Raw genomic sequence first — 22,626 nt, 5'->3', positions numbered from 1 at the left:
TCACTTTTGTGAGATACTGTAGATAGTTAAGAGGTTTTTTTTTTTGTTTGTTTGTTTGTTTTTTTTCATTAAAAATAAACTATTCCAAAATGTAGATAAGAGTGTCCCTAAAGTTTTATGAAATCATGGCCTAAAAGATTGTTACGAAAAAAAAAAAAAAAACAACAGCTGTTGACCATTAAAAAAATAATAATTATTACATAACCTTAGGTAGCTTCTCCTCCATACACTTGAGGGTTGTGTGGCATTTCCCACGGCTGTCTCTGACCGAAATACATTTCTCTCCGTTTCTACAGTGCAGTGTGAGAACCGCTTGCAGACACTAATACAAGTCTTCCATCTAGACAGTCACGTATTAAGAGCTGTCCTGCCTGCCTACTAAATTTACATATTTCACTTTTGTTAAATATTTTGGATCATATTTATGCCACACGTGTCAGCACTTTCGTAAAAGTAAGTTTGGTAGGGTTAAAGAGTGTGACTTGTGTCTGTGGAATAAAAGTTATAAAACACTCTGGGATGTGCCTCGACATGGACGTCCGACAACAGCACATCGCATCTTGTGTTTTCCTTCAAATATTTTACATTCACGTGTTGGTCTCTCATATACATTCAACCCGATAATTCGCGGTTCGAAACTCGCGGTTCGGAAAAAAAATTTGCGGGTTCTCAGTTGGAACCTAACAGCAAGTTGCGGATTATCTTAAACTTGGGGGACCGAATGTTTAGGAATGTTAGGAATAACATTTGAAACTATGTTTTCACTAACAAATTTTAGAAAAATTTTTTAAAACACATTATTGTATTAAAGTGACAATGTCTAGATGAATTCACTAAGGTACCATAGGGGCTGTGGGGGGGTTCTTAGAATAACCCTTGTGAGTTCTGGGGGACCGCTGTATTTGAAAAAATAGTTTTTCCTATGTCTATGAGTGAATTTCTTGTAAAAAAAAAAAAAAAAAAAAGAACAGCTGAGAACACTAGTCCTAAATGATACCTTTCAAATGACAAAGCTGCCCCTCAAGAATCCACTTCAGGCCATATCGCATTTATTTTATATTAATAATACTGTACTAAAGTTATTTGTAATCTTCATAAACATATATGGAAAAGTTACACTTGTGCTAATGTCATGCAAATCCTGTCCTGTAGCAAAAAGAGTGCTGTTTTTCTTGGTTCTTGACTTCAGTGACATAATTGCGGTTTATCATTCAGCGTATAAAGGGAGCTCTTTGATTCCCGCTTATTTATATATAGACATAATTTATTATTTGCTTTTATTTATTTGTAATACCAAGACGCAATGTACTTAAGGGTTTCATCCGGATTGCATCTGGAACGAATTCCAGTGAAGCATGAAACGGGATATTCTTGTTACAATGGATGTTTTTAAGTATTGAGACATGAAGCTGGTAGCGAGTTATTTTATGACTTCATGTACGTTTCTGTTTATTTTATGGCCTCTTTACGGCTTTATTTCAGTCTCTACTTCTTGAACCTCAAAACAATGATGAGTCAGCTTTCTCGGGGATTTAAATCGAATCGCTAATATCCGCTTCTGTATGTTTCCACTGCCACAATTTACAAACCTCAAATTCTGCCAATGAACCACATCTGTCAAAAAAAAATAGTGTGTGGATATAAGCGTACAGTTTTAAATAGATTTTGGCATATGACAATCCTAATTATTTCTATTTCTTATCTAAATAACTGCCCAAAACATACACAGGCACTAGTGTCAAAGTCGGTCATCACAATAACCATGTGTTACATGACAAAGTGTTCATGTGTTATAGTTGACACTTCAGTCTTAGTTATTTATGAAGATATGAACATTTTACATTATAAAAATTATACCAAAGCAGACCCAGGAAACTTCCTGAATGGCTTAATGACTGTATTACACTATAAAACAAAGTGTTACACAAAAAATTGACTAAAGCTCTTATTTTGTGAAATCTCTACATTTTGATCTCTATGTTACCTTGGCTACAGTATAACTATGAAAACAGCCTTATTCTATTTAAAACATATAGAATGCTTTAGTGGGTTATTTGGCAGCAATTTTAAAATGTAACCCAATGTCGATTTCTGACTTACAGGACTCGTACGCTATATGCAATATATTTTCCATGTGTTCAGTCCTTGCTGTCACCACAGTAGGCTATAATTTTTATCTACTATCTGATGCATGTTAAACCAGCAGCCAGGCATAATAATATACTTATAAAGAGTGGGCACTTTAGCTTAAGAAGTGCTGTGCTCAGTGTAGTTCAGTGTCTATTTCCAAGTCTATATCTCTCCATTTTCCCAAATGTATAACAGTAAGCATGCAAACATTAAATATTTATTTAGTAGGTTGGGTTTTGTAGATATATTAGGGGTGTAATGGTACACATATTCGGACTAAAGCTTTTCGGTACAGGGCTTTCAAGTCGGCACAAATGCAATCCTTTTTACACTCGGAACATAGTTTAAATCGTAAAAAAACGTTTCCTCAAGAGCGTATAAAGTGGCGTACCTCAAGTTTGTTTGGTCTCCGCCTTGCACTTTGAGAATTTTGTTTTGTTTTGTTTTTTTTACTTGAAAACATATACACGAATGACTGGGGTATTTAAAATAAATAAATAAATAAATAAATAAATAAATAAATAAATAAATAATAAAAACAAAAAATAAATTTGTTTTGCCCATAAATGAAAACGTTGAAAAGAATCAATAGTGCTAGCTTTAGCCACTAAACAGGAAGTGGCTAGCAACTAACGCTGTCGCTATGGATTGAAGATTTTTTCATTCGTCACAAACATAGGTACATGCAGAATACAATTTGTAGTGAGAAATAGTAAAAAAAATTAATTACAGTTATCTTTATATGCATCCTCAAGTGACCTGCCTTAGAGTTCTGACCTCAAACCTACTAAAACACCTTTTGGATAAATTGGAATGCTGACTGAACCCCAGGCCTCCTCACCTTACATCAGAGTGGGGGATAGATCGCAAATTTAGAGAGCAAAAACACAATGAAACTTCTGGACGGTCGAGCAAAAGAGATCGTTGGCAGAATGCTGTGTTAAATAAAAAAAAAAAAAAACCTGACACATTCTTGAGTTTGGCTCTTTAACTGCTTCACGTTAGCTTGTGGAAAACATAAAAGGTATTTGTAAACTGGTCCGAGAGGTTTGTGAAACTTGAACGTTCAGAATTCGGGTACACATCTTGAGCAGCGACTAGACTCAAAGCATCCAGCGAGCTTTAAAAAATGAAATGTCGCATGGAAGTGTGCAATGGGTTCCAGTAAAGTGGTCTAAAGTACTGTGTGTAGATCTGATGACTTCTACTTCAGTCAAATGCCTTAAAGTAAAGAGAATCAGTTTTCCTACCTAATAAGAGATTCCAAAATGAGGGGAGACGGGCCTTTTTGGAATTCGAGTTCTTTGTAATGCAGAGCCTTGGCATAGGCACGGCATTTAGCAGCCCTCTCACCCAGGAGCACAATTCCGTTATCATCCCTCAGCGGAAGTGGACCCTGAAACGAGAGAGTAGAAAATGGTAAATAAAAAAATAAATGAATGGAAATAGAATAGTGAAACAGTAATAAACAAAACAGAATACGCACAAAGGGGCAGTTAAAGACGATCCGAAAGAACGAAACACACCATACAGTTGCACGCATAGAACCTTAACATAAAAACCCCCCCGAAAATAACGTATTTCACATATAGAGCAGGTGAGCTCCATCATCTCTGTATGTCTTTGGATAGTATTCAAACTGTGTGCACTGTTTTTCTATCAGCTGTTTTACAACAGGACTATTTTAACGAGAAAACTCAAATTTCTTTCTTTGACAGGGAAATCAATTTTAGCATCGTTCTTGAAGTCTTTTCAAGACATATTGAATCATGTGACAGTTCGTGTGGAAAAAGAGCAGGTCTTTTTTTTTTAACTGCGAAGTTCAAAGTCCTGGATTTTTCCTCACAATGATTGTCTATTGTCTGAACTAAGATCTGTTCAGACTTCTATATAATTGTTTAATTCACATAATAGCAGCACTATGTTCCTGCCGTTCCTGCCACTTCTGGAATGTGTCCTGGAAGTCTTCTTTTTCGAAGCGCGTCAAGCACCTCCTGCGATTCGCACCGGATGCGTATTGGTGAGCCAATGGCGTCTGTGGCAGGGAAAAACTCCCTGAGATGGCACGAGGAAGAAACCTTGAGAGGAACCGGACTCAAACGGGATTATCAATTTCTTGTACAATATCAAGTTCTACTCCTGTCAGACAAGAACAAGAATTTGATGCTACAGTGGGCAACACCAAACTTGGACAGTTGCTGAATGTGCTTTTTTCCAGTAAACGTACATTATATGGACAAACTAAAAATTTGTGGACGCCTGACCATAAGTCAGCATGTGGTTTTTGAACATCCCATTTCACATTTAGTCCTCATTTGCTGTTATAATAATCTCCACTCTCCTGAGAAGATGTTCCTCTAGAGTTTGTACTTGTGGTGATTTGTGTTTATTCAGGTGGTGTCTGGGTGAGGAGGTCTGGGTTGCAGTCAGTGTTCCAATTAATCTAAAAAGTATTCAGTAGGGTTGTAGCAGGTTTAAGATCTTCCACTCTAAACCATATATTTATGGATATGAAGATATCCACTTTATGCACAGGTTCATTCTCATGCTGGAAAAGGTTTGTGTCTCCTAGTTCAAGTTTACGAAAACATTTGATGCCACCAAAGACACCCTACACAATTGTGTGCCTCCATCTTTGTGGAAAAGCCACGTTTCCCAATACCTTTGTCCATATAGCGTATATCAACCTTATACAACAAAAGTCTGTTCAATTGCTTCAAATTATATGCTAATGGAAAACAGCACTTAAACCGAGTCGCATTATTATGGTATTTGACATTATAGTGGTTTGTCTGGGTCTCATTACTAAGAGTTTGGTCTGGTCCTTATTCTCTAATTATCGTCTCTGCTTGTAATATGCTTTTAGTCCTGCACGAGACCACATTCTTGTTCCTGCATGCTGAAAATGATAATCGAGTCCATCTAGCTGCGCTTTTTTCGTCTCTGTACTTCTGATAAAGCAGAACATTGCGTACATTTGGAATATTAGATAACCTATAATAAATGCGCCTTGTTTGCATGCATGGTCAACATTTCAGGGGATGCTGATCACGATCAGGAGAAGTGCGATGACATTTAAGATTGTTTCAGCTGAAGGATTGTACTGACCTTGTCGCTATGCTCCATGAATTCGGCCAAGTTGAGCAGAGTCTGTGTGACCTCAGCAATGTCTTGGGATGTGAGTGCTAGCTCAATGCTGCGGATCAGCTCGTCCTGCTGGTCCTCGCTTAGCTCGGACCAACACGACAGGAACGCCGCATTGAATAAATCTCTGTAGAAGCAAGACGCAGGAGAAATGGTCAATTCGGGCATTTATGAAGAGCAAAACAGTACAGCGACGGTAAAATGAAAGTGCCTTCCTGAATTAACTATGTATAAAGTAGGCAACTATACAGATTTTGTATAAACTACAGCTGGCTATAGAAGTAGGTGTGGTTTTAATATAAATAATTTCGACCAGTTTCACCTATGATGAGAACAATACACTTGTCCGAAACATAGCAAAAAGACACAGACTATAACGATTCCTCGAGTCTTTTCCCGGAGACAAGAACACCACATCACGATAATAAATAAATACATGAGGGAGAATAATAATGTGTTTCATCAAATGAATATTTTCCCATAAGATACTCAACCTGGCCACTGCAGAGGGACTTGTTGAACGCAACTGCATTTGTATTTTGATGTAATATGTCTATTAAACGCACTAAATGGGTTTAGTTTTCACCGATATAAATTTTTATAAAAAGAAAAGCAAACTACTTGTTCATTTTAAGAGATCTGTCTTATTTTCTCATTATTGATTAAAAGAAAAAAAGTACTTTTTTATCCGATTACTCTGATAATGTATGGAGTAATCGTTAGAATACTCGACTACTAAAATAATCGATAGCTGCAGCCCTACAACAGACTTTACACTAATGAACACAAATCTGGCTTTAATTACCCCGAGAAAAAAAATGCATCAGATCGGTGTTCAGCCCTACAGTTATCGGGAGAAGTTCCCTAACAGAAACATAAGGTCGGTAGAATTCACCTGGCTAGTGGAATGTAGGTCTGGGCGAGGGACCAACAGGAGCGCAGTGCAGGAGAGGGCGACTCTTTCAGCAGGACAACACTGAGGCGCCGCAACCATTCCAGCCAGTCGTCTTTAGACACCTTTCTGGCAGCACCCCATGCCTACAGCGCACACAAACCACTCAGTCAACAGTAAACACTTTCAGAGACATGATCTGAAAACAGAGCCAACTTAGAAAATATCAAGACTTCAAGGATTTGAACGCTTTTTCAGGCAGTTGGTTTCCAAAGTGTAGTCCATGAAGCATAGCAACAGGGGAAGGTTTATTTATTTCAAGCCTGACTTATTTATTTATTTATTATAATTGGGTTTTTTTAGGTGAATAATAGTACAACCCTACGACTGCATTTTAGCACTACGTTAATAAATTTTTTTTATATATAATTATAGAAGATTACGACAATAAAGTCAGAATATTTTGAGAATTAACTCGAAATTACTAGAATTAGGTGGTAGCAGTATGAGAATAATGTAGCAATACGAGATTACAGTGGTAATATTTAAATTTTTTAAAAATCACAAGTGCAAGAAATATTTCGCTGTTTTGCATAAAATGGATGTGGAGGATTTGGTTAAATCCTACTTTATTTTAGCAGTTAGCATGGCGATATAATTAGTAAATGGACCCTTCAGTTGAAATGGTGACCAGTGGTACAATATCGATGGTTAAATCCGACTGCTACTCGAAGACAATATGTTGTTTCTCGAGAGACTATGATGATGATGATATCGACCCTAAATGACCCTTTGTACGGCCACGATTTTATTCTCATAATTTCGACTTCATTCTCAAAACATATCGATTTTATCCTCATGCACTAAAACTATTGTCCTAATTTTGACTTTATTCTCAAAATATTTCTACAGGATTCTCGTATTGCTACGACTTTATTCTCGTAAGTTTGACTTTAACATGGCACTAAAACGCTGCCATCGGGGAGTCAGTGGAATTTATTTTACAGCTAAAACACTTCAAAAATTATTCCTTGTGGAAAAAAAATCAAATAAAAAAAGGTTCGAGATTTTTCAATTTGTTCAAAACAGAAATCTGAGACTGTGTCCACAAATATAGAAAACGTCTCAAAAATTGGAGCAAGAGAAAGTGGCGCCGTTTACAGCCCAAACGGTGTCTGTTTCTCTAGTTGCTTAAAGAGCAGCTGGATTTTGGGTGACAAGGAGGAAGGAAAGATCTGCTCATTCTTCACGTGACAGCTGTGAATCACTGCAGCACGCTGGCCAGCAACAGAAACAATGGAACGTGCTTTTTGGCGCGATCACCGACGGCCCTTTACTGCTCTTACGCCTCGTCACCTTTTTCCAGTAAGCCAGAACATCATGGCTTATAAAAGTCTCAGTGTAATATTTGCATTCTGTCTAAATACTAACAGTGCATGACCGGGCATGATTCATGAGAGACAGACAAGCGAAGTTATTTCAAAGCTGCAACCGCAACTGTTACTTAGATACATCATGTCTTGCGTGCTTTTCTTTATTCATTCCAGAACAAACAAATGAAAATAATAGAGATATGGTTACCAAGTTTTAAGCTCTTAATAGGATTTGTTAAATTGCCAGAGAGTCCCCCAAAGTATGAGAACAATTTCGTTTTCTATGAGAAAAACTGGCTGGCCATCAATTAAGCTATCTGATGAATAAAATGATGTGCTTCAGCACAGGAAAGAGAACATGGAGAAATATTTTCCCCGGAACAAGACGTTCTTAATTAAGTCTCGCCTAGAGCTGAAATCTGTCGGATTACCGAAACCTTTTCATCCATCTGCATCTGTATACATGTCGGCCTGTGAGCGCTCGCGAGAACGAAATGGCGCGTTTGTTCGTTCCTCGGTATTTTTCACACACACTTTATATTGACCTTCTGGAGCGCCGTCGTGCTGACGTGCAACTTCTTCATCGGACCCGATTCAACCGGCCCACCCTCCAGTGTGTCGCTTTGGCTACTACGCAGTTGGCGATGCTGGAAAACCTGCGAGTCTTCTTCCTCGTCAGCCAAAGTGTAACCCTGGGAAACGGAAAAGACGACAATGAATAAATAAGCAAAAATAAACATTTCTGCATAGACATCTTAAATCACTGCCCTAATCAAGGAGGCCCTGAATGGCGCAAAACATATTGCAATACATCTTTTGTAATGTCTGAAGGAAAGGATGACTGCTAAATTGTTTTCAGATGGTTGGGGACCATTAATTAGAGGAGGATTGGGGATTGAGGATGGGTTCACTGGTAAGGAGTCACTGATGACTCGCAAAAAAAAAAAAAAAAAAGAGAGGGTAACAGTTGGTTCCAAAAAAACGAGGAAACACCCTGCTCGTGAAAACAACAGGACGTTTGTTCTGCTTCGGGATCTTAGCTTGTTTACAAGAGTCAACAGGTCCAAGAATGGAGCCAGGAATGATACAGAGTCATGGAGAAAAGTTATAGGACACTGACCTTGACGATGGAGCAGATGAGCACATCATATCGTTGGTGGTTGATTCGGTGCTTTAACATCACTTTGTTCACCATAGGAATAAAGATCTGGTACTGTGTTTAAAAAAAAAGAAAAAAGAAAAAAAGGAGGAGAGAAAGGAGTTTTCAAGAGTGTCACAGCTGCCATGAAGTTTATTTGATGCACACAAATGACAAGCTACTGCCTGCTTTCATGATCAAAAGGTGCACATGGTGGCCACATGCTAGCTCTAGTGGTCTTTAGGGGAGGTTAGGAAAGGGCGAAAAAAAGGAAAATTACATCATCCCGTTCTTATTAGCAGCCACACTTTTAACAAAAACAAAGAAACAAAGAAAGTAAGAAACACAGCCAACGTTATTCAAATTATCGTTAAGTGCTTTCCAGTGGACGGTGGTACACCGGAAACTTTGGCGTTGGGGTTTGAATATTCATGGGTGGACAAATTGCACAAGTTTGCACAAGTACCTTTTTACCAAGCTGGAAAACTAAAGAGGACAGGGTGTCCATTGCTGTGCTCCTCAACTCAGGAGTTCCATCCAAAGTGCGCACAATAGGGTGGATGATTCTGGAAGCGTAGTCGGTGAAGTCTAGGGACTCGGTCAGACGATCTAAAGTTTCCAAAGCAACCCTGCAGTCAAAACAGAGAAAAAACTTTAACTGGAAAGCCTTCTAACGCTTACCGTAAGCACTGGCAACACTGCAACATTTGCCGTTTGAATCGTTTTTATATTTCCAACAAATAATAATAACACTTAGCCAAATAGATAAACGAAAAAAGGACTTCTTGTGTTGGACATTTAATTGAAACAGAGCAAATATATTCGTTTGACACAAAAAAAAAATTTAATAAAAAAATTCTAATTCCAAATGTGCTTTTATTTTGGCTTGAAGTGTCTTTCAAGGGTGATGAGGACATATCGAAGCCGACATGAGATGGCAGGCCAAACTGCTCTGGTGTTTCAATCAGAGAGTTCCAATAACAGGAACCCTTGCCGATGCGGGAGAAAGCAGTCACCCGATTCGCATTTATTCTCAACGCCATCACGTGGCCTTTTTTTCAAGCGGTGGAATCGCCTACTTGCTATAGTTCCCTCAAAACAGAGATTGACTGTCAAGGATGTCTCTTTTACTGATGAGGAGAGCACATCCACTGTATAGCTTCTGATCTTATTGCCTAGCACTGAGATTACATATCTACAGCCAACAAACTTTTCAAAGACACTGGTGTAAGTAAAAAATACCACCAGGTAAATACACAAAGTTGGAAAGATTAACAAGATTTACTGACTTCCGGGCAGGCAGAGGGACATCAGGGGCATCAAACAGTTTGACTATCGGAGGCAACAGCAGATGGAGGTAGTCATCTAGGTTGGCACCAAACAGCTGGATGGCCATGAGAAGCTGCAAAGCAGGAAAAAAATAAGAAGAAATCAGCGAGCTGCTGGAAAAAAAGCAACAACTGATATAATAAACACTGATATAGGTCAAAGTTTACTTAGCTAACAAATGATATAAATCTGTCTCGCCTCAAATATGAGTGCGAGTCCAAATTCTCAATTACTTCAAGATCTGAGGAGACCGAGAATGCCAAACTGTAGAAAATGGCAGACCTTTAAATGGTTTCTGGAAAACCATTCCACTATTCACGATTGCTCTGTTTTTGTTCATCTGAGAATACGGAAAGGTCACAGGCCACAATCTGAGATGAATCTTTTCCTGTACATAAATTTTTTTGTGTAAAACGAGCATTTAAAACAGGTGGCCCAGACATTCCCTGGGATGAAGGAGCTCCCTGCCAGACCACTGATCTGACCAGACATAAAGCTCTGCCACTGTACACACACTATTGTATTAAGTGTCATGTCAGGGACATTCTGTATACATGTGAGGTTAAATAATTGGAGACGATGGGTTTATTGAACTGGCCCGCAGTCGTCAGTCTCCGTGTCTCATGTGTGGCTGATATTCTATCTGAGTGGTTGTTGGGTGTAGATCTTCTGAGGACGCCTGCTGATTACGGGGCAGTGGGAGCCTGTGATATTCCTCCCTTTGCTTTCAAGTCTTTTTCTGCAAGCCACATAGTTTATTTCTGTGCTTCTCTGGCCTGACATCCCAGTGTCTTACATTTTTCGAGTTTTGAGGTTAATGTTGGTAAAAAAATAAGAAGAATTAGACTTTGAGCGGTGAACACTTAGAAGGGTGGAACCTCATCAACCAATTGTCAATCTAAAACTTGGAAATTAACCTGACTGACACATTAAACCAAAGTATATCTGTGTTAGATAAATCTGATAAACCGATCGAGCCTGCCACTCAAGGAGGTACTGCGTGAAATGGGATGTTCAAAAAGCATATAGGAATCTTATGGTCAGGTGTCCACAAACTTTTGTTCATATAGTGCATTTGTAATATTTATCTATGACTGACTGTCACAAAAAAAAAAAAAAAAAAGTCTGTTTTTCTAAACATGAATCGAGTTCATGCCTGGACAGTAAGGCTTTAACTGGACTATAACCAAAGAGGAACATAATAGCGTTGTGTTATTGGAAAAGCTTTTACAAATCTAGTGGCATCCATGACATAAGCTCGCCAGTCACCCTTGAACGAGCACACAATCTACCTGAGGTTTCACATGTGGGAGTCGAAGCACTAAAAATCACATCAATTGAGCAAAGCGATTCCAGATTTCCATTATGTACCACTCATCCGTCTGTCCTTAATGGCTGCAGCGAATGCGCATCAGGAAGAGGTGAGGAAAGCTGGCCTGGTAATACAGTAAGATGTACAATGGTGGGGAAAAAAAGCCTGTTACTACTGTTTGTGGTAAAAAGGACTGCAAATATTTATGTAGAAAAATAGAAGGAGGACGTGTGTTCCTGGAACTGAGGTGGCACTATTACAAAAGTCCGCATGAACCGAATATCTAAACATGTTAATAAAGCAGCAGAGAACCAAAACAAAGAAAATTTAATTGAAATAAGTTTATCGGGTTTGGCAACAGAACATGAGTGCAGGGAACACAGTGCACTGAGTTCACCTGGTTTTAGGTGAATGTAGTGTTTATGTCATTTACAGACTCCAGATGTATTGAACATTGACGCTGCCTTACTCCACAATTAGAAATGCACATGCTTTACTGTCGTTATATAATTCTAGGAGGCAAAATAAAGAGCAAAAGATTTGTAAAAATTGTTGTTGTTGGTATAAGGACCACAAATATGTATATAGAAAAAAAAGAACTGAGGTGGCACTATTATTAAAGTAACTTACAGAATTTTTAATCTGTAATTAAAAAAAAATAATAATATTTGACTAATTAAATTACTTTAATTATTTAAAAAAATAATTATAATAATTAAAATGAATAAATAAATGGCATTAAGTGGCCTCATGAGACCTGCTTCATCAGAATAATAGTTTCACACTGGTAATGTTTGCCAAATCCTTAAAGATAGCACCATGTGAGCCAGAGAAGCTTTCGGAATCATTTAGATTTTAGCAACAGATGCCTCATTCTATCTATAAGGCAAATAAAATCACATTTCTTGCATTTAAAACATCACACGATTAAATTTTCAAAATGATCTAAGGATCAAAAATCCAGTTCATATAAAAAAGAAAAAACAATCAAAAGTCAATGCTATGGTTTAAATTGTACAGCCCAATATGCCAATTTACCACAATGCGAAACCAGTTATCTTGAAAAGAACCTGTAATCTTGAAAGTAACCTTGTATTAATGCTCAGGGAAACATAAAATCAGCAGCTGATAAATGAGCTGCTGAGGGCCTGTGGCTGCAGATGGTACAGTTCAGTTGTAAATGATAACCAGGAGCTAGTTGTCTAGCTGGAGTTCTAAATATTTAGACGTAACCATGACCTTTACACGCTTTTTTATGTTTGTGTATATATTTATGCACATTTTTACCTTCATGGTAACGCTTCGCCCAGGGCTGATGTCATGCATGAAGACCCGCAGCATGTGTGGGATAAGCTGGGGCAGGTACAGCTTGAACTCTCCTCCCAGAGCCACGACTATCTGCTCGATGAGCAAGATGATGGTGTTCTGCATTGGGTTGTTCGGGGTCCAGTATTCCTGCAAGTGCATCAATACATGAGGAAAAAAAACAACAACACTATATGCTATCTGGATTGAAGCTGAAACGCTGAGCCTGGTTATGGTTTAGTAATCAAATTGCTTTCAATAATATTCAGAAACTATGAAAAAAATCAGAACATGAATCGGTTTATGGCTGAAGAATACTTTTAAAATGGATTTGGTTTCATTTATATGAGTGAAGTTTAGTCAGTTTTAATCGAATTTGTGGGTATTTTCTCCCGGTGGTGCAGTTCGGCGAATGCACTCACGCAGGACAAAACAACCGGTCAGATATGATCTGAAATCTGACTGAGGTGGTCTCATTCTGCCCTTTCAAACAAACACTGCTATGGTTTGAGTGCAGTCAAAAAAAGATTCAATGCAAGTCCCGGAACTTGGATCAAACATGCTGTGTGTTTTTGGTTGGAGGAACTTTATTTTATAGATATGAGCTTCTAAAATAGTCTGCAAGGCAATACAAATGAGCACTGTGGAAATGTGAGATGTTCCTGTTATTGGACCATTGAATAAATGCATGTGATGGAGAAAAAATATATATATATTTTTTAACTAACAAATTTAATGAGAAAGTGAGTAACCTTTGTGGTTTCTACCCACACTTGACAAAGGTATGTTTGACTTTTTTTTACTATTGGCAAACTTCTGACCTGTAAATGAAAAAAAAAACATATCCTTCAGTTAATAATCTTTGGATTTAAAGTCAGCGTGAAAGCTACTGTAACCAACCCTCATTTCTGATACTCTGATTCACACTCCGAAATCAGACTAATACTAGTAAAAATGTCTCAGACTTCCTGAAACAGTGAGAGCAGACTGGAATAAAGGTTAAATATGCACTAAAGAACATTAGGTCAGTGCCATTCAGTAATAGAGGTTTAGGCCCACTTTTCTACCCGATACCACTTTTTTTTTCTTTTTTTCTTTTTTTTTTGCAAAAAGCGTGAATGATCATCTTGAAAAAGCAGAAAACAGATGATGGGGGTTGGAAACAGTGAGTCATACGTCTTATAAAACTGTCAGATGCTTTGGCCAGACGATTGCTGACTGCTGTGAAAGACCTCCGAACCCCCAGCATGATTTTTATGACAAATCTGCAATAGCAATTCACGTTTGCAGCATCTGGATGAGTGAGTAAATAAAAAAAAAAAGGAACCAATAATTTTTATTTTTAATCCGTTACAGTAAAGCTGTGTAAAGGTGTTAAATGAGGGGCTGGGGTAAAGGGCACCAGAAGACAAAACAAGAAAAAGGAAAACATTTCACTTTTATAGGTATGCCTGCATGAAAGCTCAGTGAAAATGATGCTCATTGTGGCAAAAACAAACTAAAACAAAAACGAAAACATAGATCCATGATGTGGCACCCCAGAAGACTAATATAAGAAGGGAAGGTGATGAAGGACTTACTCGGATCAGGGTGACGATGTCATCCATGTACGGTCGGATGTGGATCTTGACAAAGCACACCACCATACCAAGGAGAGGAACCAACTAAAACGTAATGAGATAAAGAACAGGCTCAATTAAATTAAAAGGCTGTTAACAGATAACTGATTCTATAATCATGCTTCATTCAGTGTTACTACGGTTTCATAAATTATTACCAATCTGGGTAGAAAATAACAAGCAACTTCAAAACCGACATCACACACACACACACACACACACACACACACACACACACACACACACACACACACACACACACACACAAAAAATTTTTTTACTAATTTTACTAATGCCATTTTTTGTTTTGGGTAAAATAGCCTATATGGACAAAAGTGTTGGGACTTTTCCAGCCATATTTGTTTCTTCCCCAAAATGTGACCACAAACTTTTAGGCACACAACTGTATTAGATGTGGTCAATTTTCCCTTCATTTAAACTAGGAGACCCAAACCTTCCCCAGCATGACAAAACCCCTGTGCACAAAGCCTCCTTGAAGATATGGTGTACATGGGTTGGAGTGTAAAATCTTGACTAGCCTGCTATAGAGCTCGGACCTCAACTCTACTGAACACCTTTGGGATAAATGTGAATGCTGACTGCATCTCAGGTCTTCTCATGCTACATCAATTCCATGAATTGCTTTATAGCTGAATGAGCAGAAAGCCCATTTCAAAATCTAGTGAAACATCTTCCTGGAAGAGTGGAGGTTATTATAATAGCAAATGGGGATTAAATGTGGTATGGGATGTTCAAAAAGCACGTACGAATCGAATGCTATGGTGTCCACATTCATGTAAATACTGTGAATTATACTATTATACTATTTCAAGGAGGTAAGGGGAAAAAAAGCATAATTATATATATAGTAAAATTATTCATTTTAATAAATGTTAAATACATTGTGATACCTATTTTAAAAGGCTCACCGTTTCTGACACTTACTTCTTTTATGCTGGTGTCACACACACGGATGACGTTGAGGAACGTGGGCATGACCTGGGGCAGGAACTGCACACATTTCAGGCCCAACGACTTGAAAATAAAGGTGACCGCCTGCACCACCATGGTGTGGTGGTTGGAGAGCGATGGGTCACGCAGGATGCGCATCAGCGTCACTATGGCAACAGCCGGGTAAAACTCGTCCAGAGGCAAGTTGCCCATGTTCACGAGCATTTCGCTGGTGCTGTAGTCGGCTAAAGGGGGTGGGGGCACACATACATTTACATTTTTAATCTCAGTGATACACGAATGATGTCAATTGTAAGCATTTGATAAGAACTAATACACTTCAGTAGATCCAAGTGTCTTCTGATATTAAGGCAGTGGCAGTGAATTCGCATTTGTTGTCTTAAAAAATCTTTGCAGAAATATTTTACAATACTCAAGTCTTTATAATCTTATAAGCAGCTTGAAGGAAGAGTACTTCAATCCCAAATAAAGCTTTGCTGTAATAAAGGTCTATGAGCATTTCAGGAGCCAAGCAAGAGAAATATGGTCTATTTTGTATGTCAAAGTTCTACATAAAATGGTTGCCTCAGTGACAGTCCTACAATATCTCTTTCCCTGCTTCTTTTCATGGCCGAGTCAGACAAAGCAGCTGGACAAGACCTTCATATCTCCCCCCATGAGCCTACGTCTGTCAAAGGCACTTTACAATGTAACATGAAACATGCAGGACTGGATCGTTTCAAGTCGTGCATTGGTGAAATGTTGTTCAAAATCAGATTATTTAGCAATAAATTCTACAGATCTCTGATGGCCCACAGATCAATGATGTCACTTGGTCTAAGAAGCCAAATTTTGACAAATCATTTAAACTTCCTTCTTCTGAAAAGATGGAGATAATTCAGCTGCATGGCTTGGAAGTGACAGACTAAGGCAATGCAATAAACCTAAAAAAGAAACCTCATTACTTCCAGCTAAGGCAGCAATAAATCTGCACAGGCTGTTTGCTTTAGTTCTGTGATTGAGCTCGGCAAACAAAGTGTCCAAAATGACACAAAGTCTTGCATGAGGGGGAATAAACTGGACCTTAAGAAAGGCTTTGTGGTTCACAACCATGCAAACCAGGAGGCCTTGCGGTCTGTGGCTGGGTGCTTCCTGCGGTCGTAAAGATGTCAGATTGGTCTCACATGCACATTAAACAATTATGTGTGTTTGCATGCCGGAGTGTGTGTTTGGAGGCTGTTTTTCATGAGCCACTATGACTTCATCTCCTCATAGATATACCCCCACCCACCCACACAAAACACATCCCCTTTTTAAATTCACTGAAGCGTTTGATGTTGGCGTGAACAGTGTTGTGTCTGGCTGCTGAGAAAGCTAATAAAATTTGGGGGCTGGAGTCTCACAGGTGCTCGGTTTTCACCGTACGTAGAATAGTAGACTCAAGGGTGCCAAGGATGATGGAAGGAAGCTCGGGGTGGTCTTTGAAATGGTGAAATCAGAAGGATGACGACAACATGCATGCAATTTATGAATAAATCAATAAAGAAAATACGTTGCCAATTGACTATACGCCAATCAAGCAAAACAAGGAGTTAAAAAAACAGAAGGATCAATTGACATAGAATAGTATTATTGCATAATAGTGAAGAAAAAAAAAGAAATTGCTGTACTACAACAACAATTTCGGTGGCACAAGCGATACAAATTCAGATTAAGACCAACATAAGAATAATTTGACAATGCCACTAAAAACTGAATTCTACTACAGTGGTTTAGTATTCAATAGTCCCTCTTGAATACTTTTGGCTGAATGTTTTTTTTTTTCCCAACCACAGTGAAGTATGTGTTTTAAGACCTAACAGAAAGCACCTGCAGCTGATTTACCTTGCAGACAAGGCAATGACTGAAAAGGTAGGTGTATTTGTGAGCTAAGAACGGATCGCAGAATTTTGTTAGCGAACCTAAACGCTGTAATATAAAGCATGCTTTGTGAAAAAATCTTTCTTTCTGGAAAACGATTTTCCCCAGCTGAGGCTTGGCTCCGCAGCGCTCGCTAAGCAATAACGATGCAGTCAAGAACGACGAGCCGTCGTCGACTGCGCAGCTCTCGTTCTCCTCCTCTCAGCAGTAAACCTGACATGACTCACGTTTATTCTGATTTCCCATGGCTCCTCACAGAAATGTGGACAGCGGCCAATGCATAGTCTTTTTGAGACGAGGGAAAAGTGTGAGCACTTTGAAGCAGTATTCCAGGCGCATGCTGACGGAGTGCCCCAGACACTGCCCTTTAATGAAACTCTATCTCTCTGAGGGGACATATCTCCCACTTCCTGCTCCTTCATGTAGTCCTACTGTTAAACCCATTAGTTTTCTCCCAAAACCAAAATAACGCACAAGAACGGCACACTGTATTCAAAGCTAAGATGCGCAAGCGTAGAGAAGAGTTAAAACTGACGTCGGATACGAGGACCTACGTACATGGTATGTATTAAGACAGTTGCGTGAGATGCACATATGGGGTGGAGTTGAATAAAAAAAACAATCATCCCTCAGTTATGTGCAGCTCTGCCCTTGAATTTTAAGTCGATTTCTCTTATTCTGAGCCGCAAATACTTTAAAACATGGAATGCCATTCAAGAGCAGTCAATTACATTACAACAAATACATTACATTTCATTACAGCAAATAAACACTATCTGAACATAGAAATAAAACTCTAACTGGAGACACCAAATTTTAGAAACAGAAAATGAGTTATTAGAGATGCTAGGTGTGCTTAATTCATCGAATCGTTCACAATATTACCAATCTAGATCTATTTTTTAGGCTTTGAATGTAACTGCTTGTAAGGCGTTTATCGCTCGACTCGAATAAAATACACGAACTACATTTGAATAATTGGACTGGTGCCCTGAAACAAGTGTAAGCCAAATGTAAACGGAAAACCTTTACTATATAAATACCGACATTGAACATGGCCCTTAGAAAGTAATTACAGCAATGCTTAGTGTCACCCATCTTGTCTAAGCTCTAAACTATGGTCCTCAACTAACGAGTGAATGTTCGGTTACAAAAAGCCAAACATTCCCGTAGTTCTACGAATGTACAACACAGCTGATTAATGTGGTCCTACTTTAGTAGGAAATTCTTGGAAAACATTAAAGATTTGTGTCGGACACCAAAAAGCTAAGATGCCACGGCAGCCTGCTTCAGGTGTTTGGACATGTCGGTTGCGTATGTGTCATGGTCTGCACCTGGTCAGGTGACGATACTTGGAAGCTTTTATATATAAACAAAGCACTATATATTAATAAATGGACCGAAGGACTAAATGGAAATAAAGACTGACAAGCCGTGAGAATTTCTTGCGTCACTGTGAAGGTGTGCAACATACGAAATGTTGTTAGAAGAGTTTTTACACAAGCTTTTCAGGATGCGGAAATGACCAGTTTAACACAATATATGTATGAGTGCATACGGAAAGTTAAGGATTCAAGCCCCAGTATCACTAAGCTGCCATTCTTGGGCCCTTGAGCAGGGCCCTCGAGCAAGGCTCTTAACCCTCTGTGAAAATGACTGTGCTGTAATGTACACGTGACAGTTTAAAAAAACAAACAAAAAAACATACACTTATTAATGCTAGTGTTTACCTGAATCTTGACTAGACTTGGATTCTGAGAGACTCACAGCAGAAGCATCGCGTGATTGGTCAATCATGCCGATGTTAACTTTATGCTTATAGGGGTCCAGCGCACCAAGAAGTCCTAGCACGCGGATGGCCTGGAAAAGAAAATCAGTTTCGAATAAAAAATACAAAAAATCAATTTAAAAATAAATGATCAAAATAAAGCATAACAACACGATGGTGTGTTCGTGTCTGGTTTCCCCGTGTCGGAATGTTTGGGAAAATGTTCTGCATCTGAACTACTTTAATCTGCTCTGTATCATGCTTCATTATTATTCAAGATTTTTTCACCTGACTTCAAAAACGGGACAAAGTGCACTAAAATTGCATAAAACGGATAATGTGGTATGGCAAGATAAAAAGAAACAAAAAAATATGAAAAGAATTCCACTCGAGCAGTATAGTCAAAAAATAATAAAGAATAAAGTAGATAATAAAGTAGAGGTTGCGTTCCTATTTAAGGTATATCCAATATTTGATATCCAATATTCTAAAGCTAAAACTTTATACGCTAAAAACTATACACGCATCAATTACATTAGATGCGTTATTTGCATGCTACTGAATATTTGTGTGATTTCTTTTAATATAAAGACGGTAAATTATCATTTGGACCTGTACTGAGATTCAGAGATGCTCTGGATCTTCAAATGAGTTATCAGACAGGTCTTGACTATTGGGACTAGACATGAGGATCATTCGAACACCGAGAAGTCAAGATACTAAAATGTTTAGAATGGATGTTTAGGCTACAGACATGTATGTGTCAAGAACCCTTAAGTTGACGACTTCAGTTAGCATGAAAGTGTGTTTTCTAAAAACACATCAGTAATGTGGTGCAGAGGCGCACCAGTTACAAATCTGCTTCAAAACCCATAGTTTTATATAGAACACGATACTATTGCAGGTGCATTACATCCCTTGAAGAAGCTTCTTTTTATAGAATGATTTTAAATAGTTATTACAAATTCAAATAGTGTAATGGGAATAAATGTGGTTCAAACCAAGCCTTCCATTCCTGTCCAGAACAAGTTTATTCGTATGGAAGATAAAGAAATCTTCAACATACTAAACATCCCACAAATTATTGCTTGGTGATTAAATGAATGCTTTCATCTAAAACCCGAATAATTTCAGGGCTGTGGGAGACAAATTCGAACATGTAATTAAAATGAAGCTACTTTTTGAAGAATAATTGTAAATAGTTATTAGATACTCAAAAAACTGCAATGGAATTGAAAGGGGTTCAAACCAAGCTTTTCTGGTCACACATTACACACGAAAGTCGCATGCCTCACCTCTCGCCTGATGCCCTGGTTCTGCTCTGTTTTTAGGAAGTTGAGCAGAACCTCCAGCAAAGACGGATACTTCCTGTAGGGTTCCACTACATAGCCGGTACTGGCCACTTGCTGGCCCAGAGTCCACAGCGCCACCTGGTGGGAGACAAAATGACAGGGTTTACTGATGCAGATATCTTTTAGCCAGCTGAAGGGATTAGGGTACGTAAAGGTACAATTCATTGTAAGGAAATTTCTTCTTATATAATCGATATATGGCTAATAATGTATTTTACTTTGGTCAGTTTACCAGTTCAACTTGACATATGCTCTGATACTTATTCACATTCAGTTTTGTGATTCAAAGAAGCAGAAAGAAGTGACTAGAACTCAGGTTGAATTAAACTCTATACCTAAAAGTCTATAGCACAAGGTACTTGAATCTGATAGGCTTTAAGATGTTCATTTTCGATTACTTCTGATAATGTTGTATTTCAAACTAGAACATTTCTTTCATTACATTGTCATTACTATAATTACAGTAAAGAGGTAGACCGATAGTGGATTTTGACGGTTAGCACTTGTTTATAACCGACTAATCAACTGATTTTTTTAATGGATACTGGATAAAAATAAATAAATAAATAAATAAAAACCCCACAAAGTAACAATGAACTTTATTATAAAAATAAAAATAAATACTGAATAATGAAAATGAAATAAATATGAATACACTTATTATATGAATAAATATAATTATATAAATAATACATTGTAATCAATAAATATACAGTAATAAAGCACCCCCTGTGTACAGTGCACACAGTCTCACGTGTAAAAACAAACAGCACGTGGCATCAGTGACTCACCTCTAGAGGCCACTGTCTTAGTGGCTGTGGACTGGAACCCGGAAAAACTGTCTGTATGGATTTTTGGCAATAGCCGATAGTTCCAGCAATTAACTATCTGTGCAGATTATTTGACAAAACCAATGAATCGGTCGACCTCTAATGAAGTATCTCCTCCTTAGGGACCTATATGGTATAATTTACAATTGGTTTTGCAATTGTTGAGCTGGTGAGGGAGCTGGTGAGGGAGCTTATTTTATGTGACAGCTTTATATGTCATTATAAATGGTAAAAAGCATGATGTGTGGATGTCTTTGGTAAACTGCTGCGATATAAGAAAAATTAAACATGGGCTGCTCTGTAACTAAAAAAATATATACTTCAGGGTAGTAACAGTAACTCTGCTTTTCACTTGAACACATCACGTTTCCTTATTGTTATTTTTTCCTTATACCGGAATGCCCAGTCATTACTGCTTGAGGCATAATGGCCTTATTTATTCCGAACCTTTTGTTGTTCACACTACACAACTGAAAAATATCTCAAAAGCAAACGTATTTTTAAATCTCAGAAAATAGAAAAAACAGGTGCCGTTTTTTTTTTCTTTAGCTTCTGTTTTCCTTCCCAAAACCCAGGTCTACTTAAATCACCTTGACTTTATGACATCTCTAAAGACTGTAGGAGGAAAAGTTATTAATGTGGGAACTGGACCTTATAATAGTTGTGTTAAATACTCCAGACCCACAGCACCTGCACTGAACTGGTGCGACTCCAAACAGCAACAAAATGTGGTTCAGTCACTGTGCCAAGCTTTACAATGAGAATTCTGCTACTGCAAAGTGAGAGGTGGGAAAAGGAATATACCAGTCCTAAAAAGCATGCCATGACGAACAGTGCTGTTTTATTTATCATTGGGGATTCAGAAATTAAGGCAATTACAATAAAAAAAAGAATGACATTAAAAATATATTTTCCTTGTTGTTAGTCATTCTAAAACAAATGTACTGTATCTGAACTGCATATAACCACAACCCATATGGAGATAATGCCACAAAATACATCTGATAAAACATTTGAAATCTGAAAATCATGCTTTTCACGTTTTATCATACCTGTCTTTTGGCCAAGGAGGACGAGTCCTGAAGCATGTCCATGATAATGGGGAAAAGCTCGTCCATCCACTTTCTCATTTCCAGCCCACTCACCTGCCACCACACACACAAACACGGTCAATTATAAAGCAAGGGATGTTCTCATGACCCGGACACAACCACTTAGTCACCTGATCTAAACAGCATACAGAGTTATTTACATGCCATTACAAGTCACAGGATCAGAAAGAAGCATAAAAAGGGTCCATACCTGCGCCAACTCTCCAATGGTCGCTAGGACGCTAATGACTACGGCAGGGTTTGGGTCAGGATCTTTCAGCTTCAAGATGAGTGCCTATAGTGAATAGTGAAATTCAGAGAGTATATAAATAAATAACATAAAATTTAACAAGAGAAAGTTGAAGTGAGTAATACTCATATATATATATATATATATATATATATATATTTCATAATATAGCATACTATATAAACATTATCTTCTACTTTAATGTGTATAACTGGATTGGTA

At 38.1% G+C, this 22,626-nt stretch overlaps 1 protein-coding gene across 4 annotated transcripts in view; it reads right to left on the bottom strand.

Moving 5' to 3' along the window:
* mtor (mechanistic target of rapamycin kinase) overlaps nt 1-22,626 on the bottom strand; it is an 84,379-nt gene that overhangs the window by 52,161 nt on the left and 9,592 nt on the right. For all 4 annotated transcript variants that reach the window (XM_083554642.1, XM_083554641.1, XM_083554644.1 and 1 more), the window contains 14 exons: nt 22,366-22,449; nt 22,116-22,208; nt 20,177-20,311; nt 18,844-18,973; nt 15,188-15,438; nt 14,204-14,287; nt 12,606-12,773; nt 9,967-10,079; nt 9,144-9,306; nt 8,660-8,752; nt 8,085-8,231; nt 6,170-6,312; nt 5,239-5,401; nt 3,381-3,526 (listed from right to left, as the gene is read on the bottom strand). In XM_083554642.1, coding sequence (XP_083410768.1) covers nt 3,381-3,526; nt 5,239-5,401; nt 6,170-6,312; nt 8,085-8,231; nt 8,660-8,752; nt 9,144-9,306; nt 9,967-10,079; nt 12,606-12,773; nt 14,204-14,287; nt 15,188-15,438; nt 18,844-18,973; nt 20,177-20,311; nt 22,116-22,208; nt 22,366-22,449 — 1,913 coding nt within the window. The remainder of the gene's footprint in view (nt 1-3,380; nt 3,527-5,238; nt 5,402-6,169; nt 6,313-8,084; nt 8,232-8,659; nt 8,753-9,143; nt 9,307-9,966; nt 10,080-12,605; nt 12,774-14,203; nt 14,288-15,187; nt 15,439-18,843; nt 18,974-20,176; nt 20,312-22,115; nt 22,209-22,365; nt 22,450-22,626) is intronic.

This window comes from Silurus aristotelis (genome assembly GCF_946808225.1).
Source record: "Silurus aristotelis genome assembly, chromosome: 11".
In the NCBI taxonomy this organism is placed as follows: domain Eukaryota; kingdom Metazoa; phylum Chordata; class Actinopteri; order Siluriformes; family Siluridae; genus Silurus; species Silurus aristotelis.
This window is presented reverse-complemented; position numbering and strand designations above follow the sequence as displayed.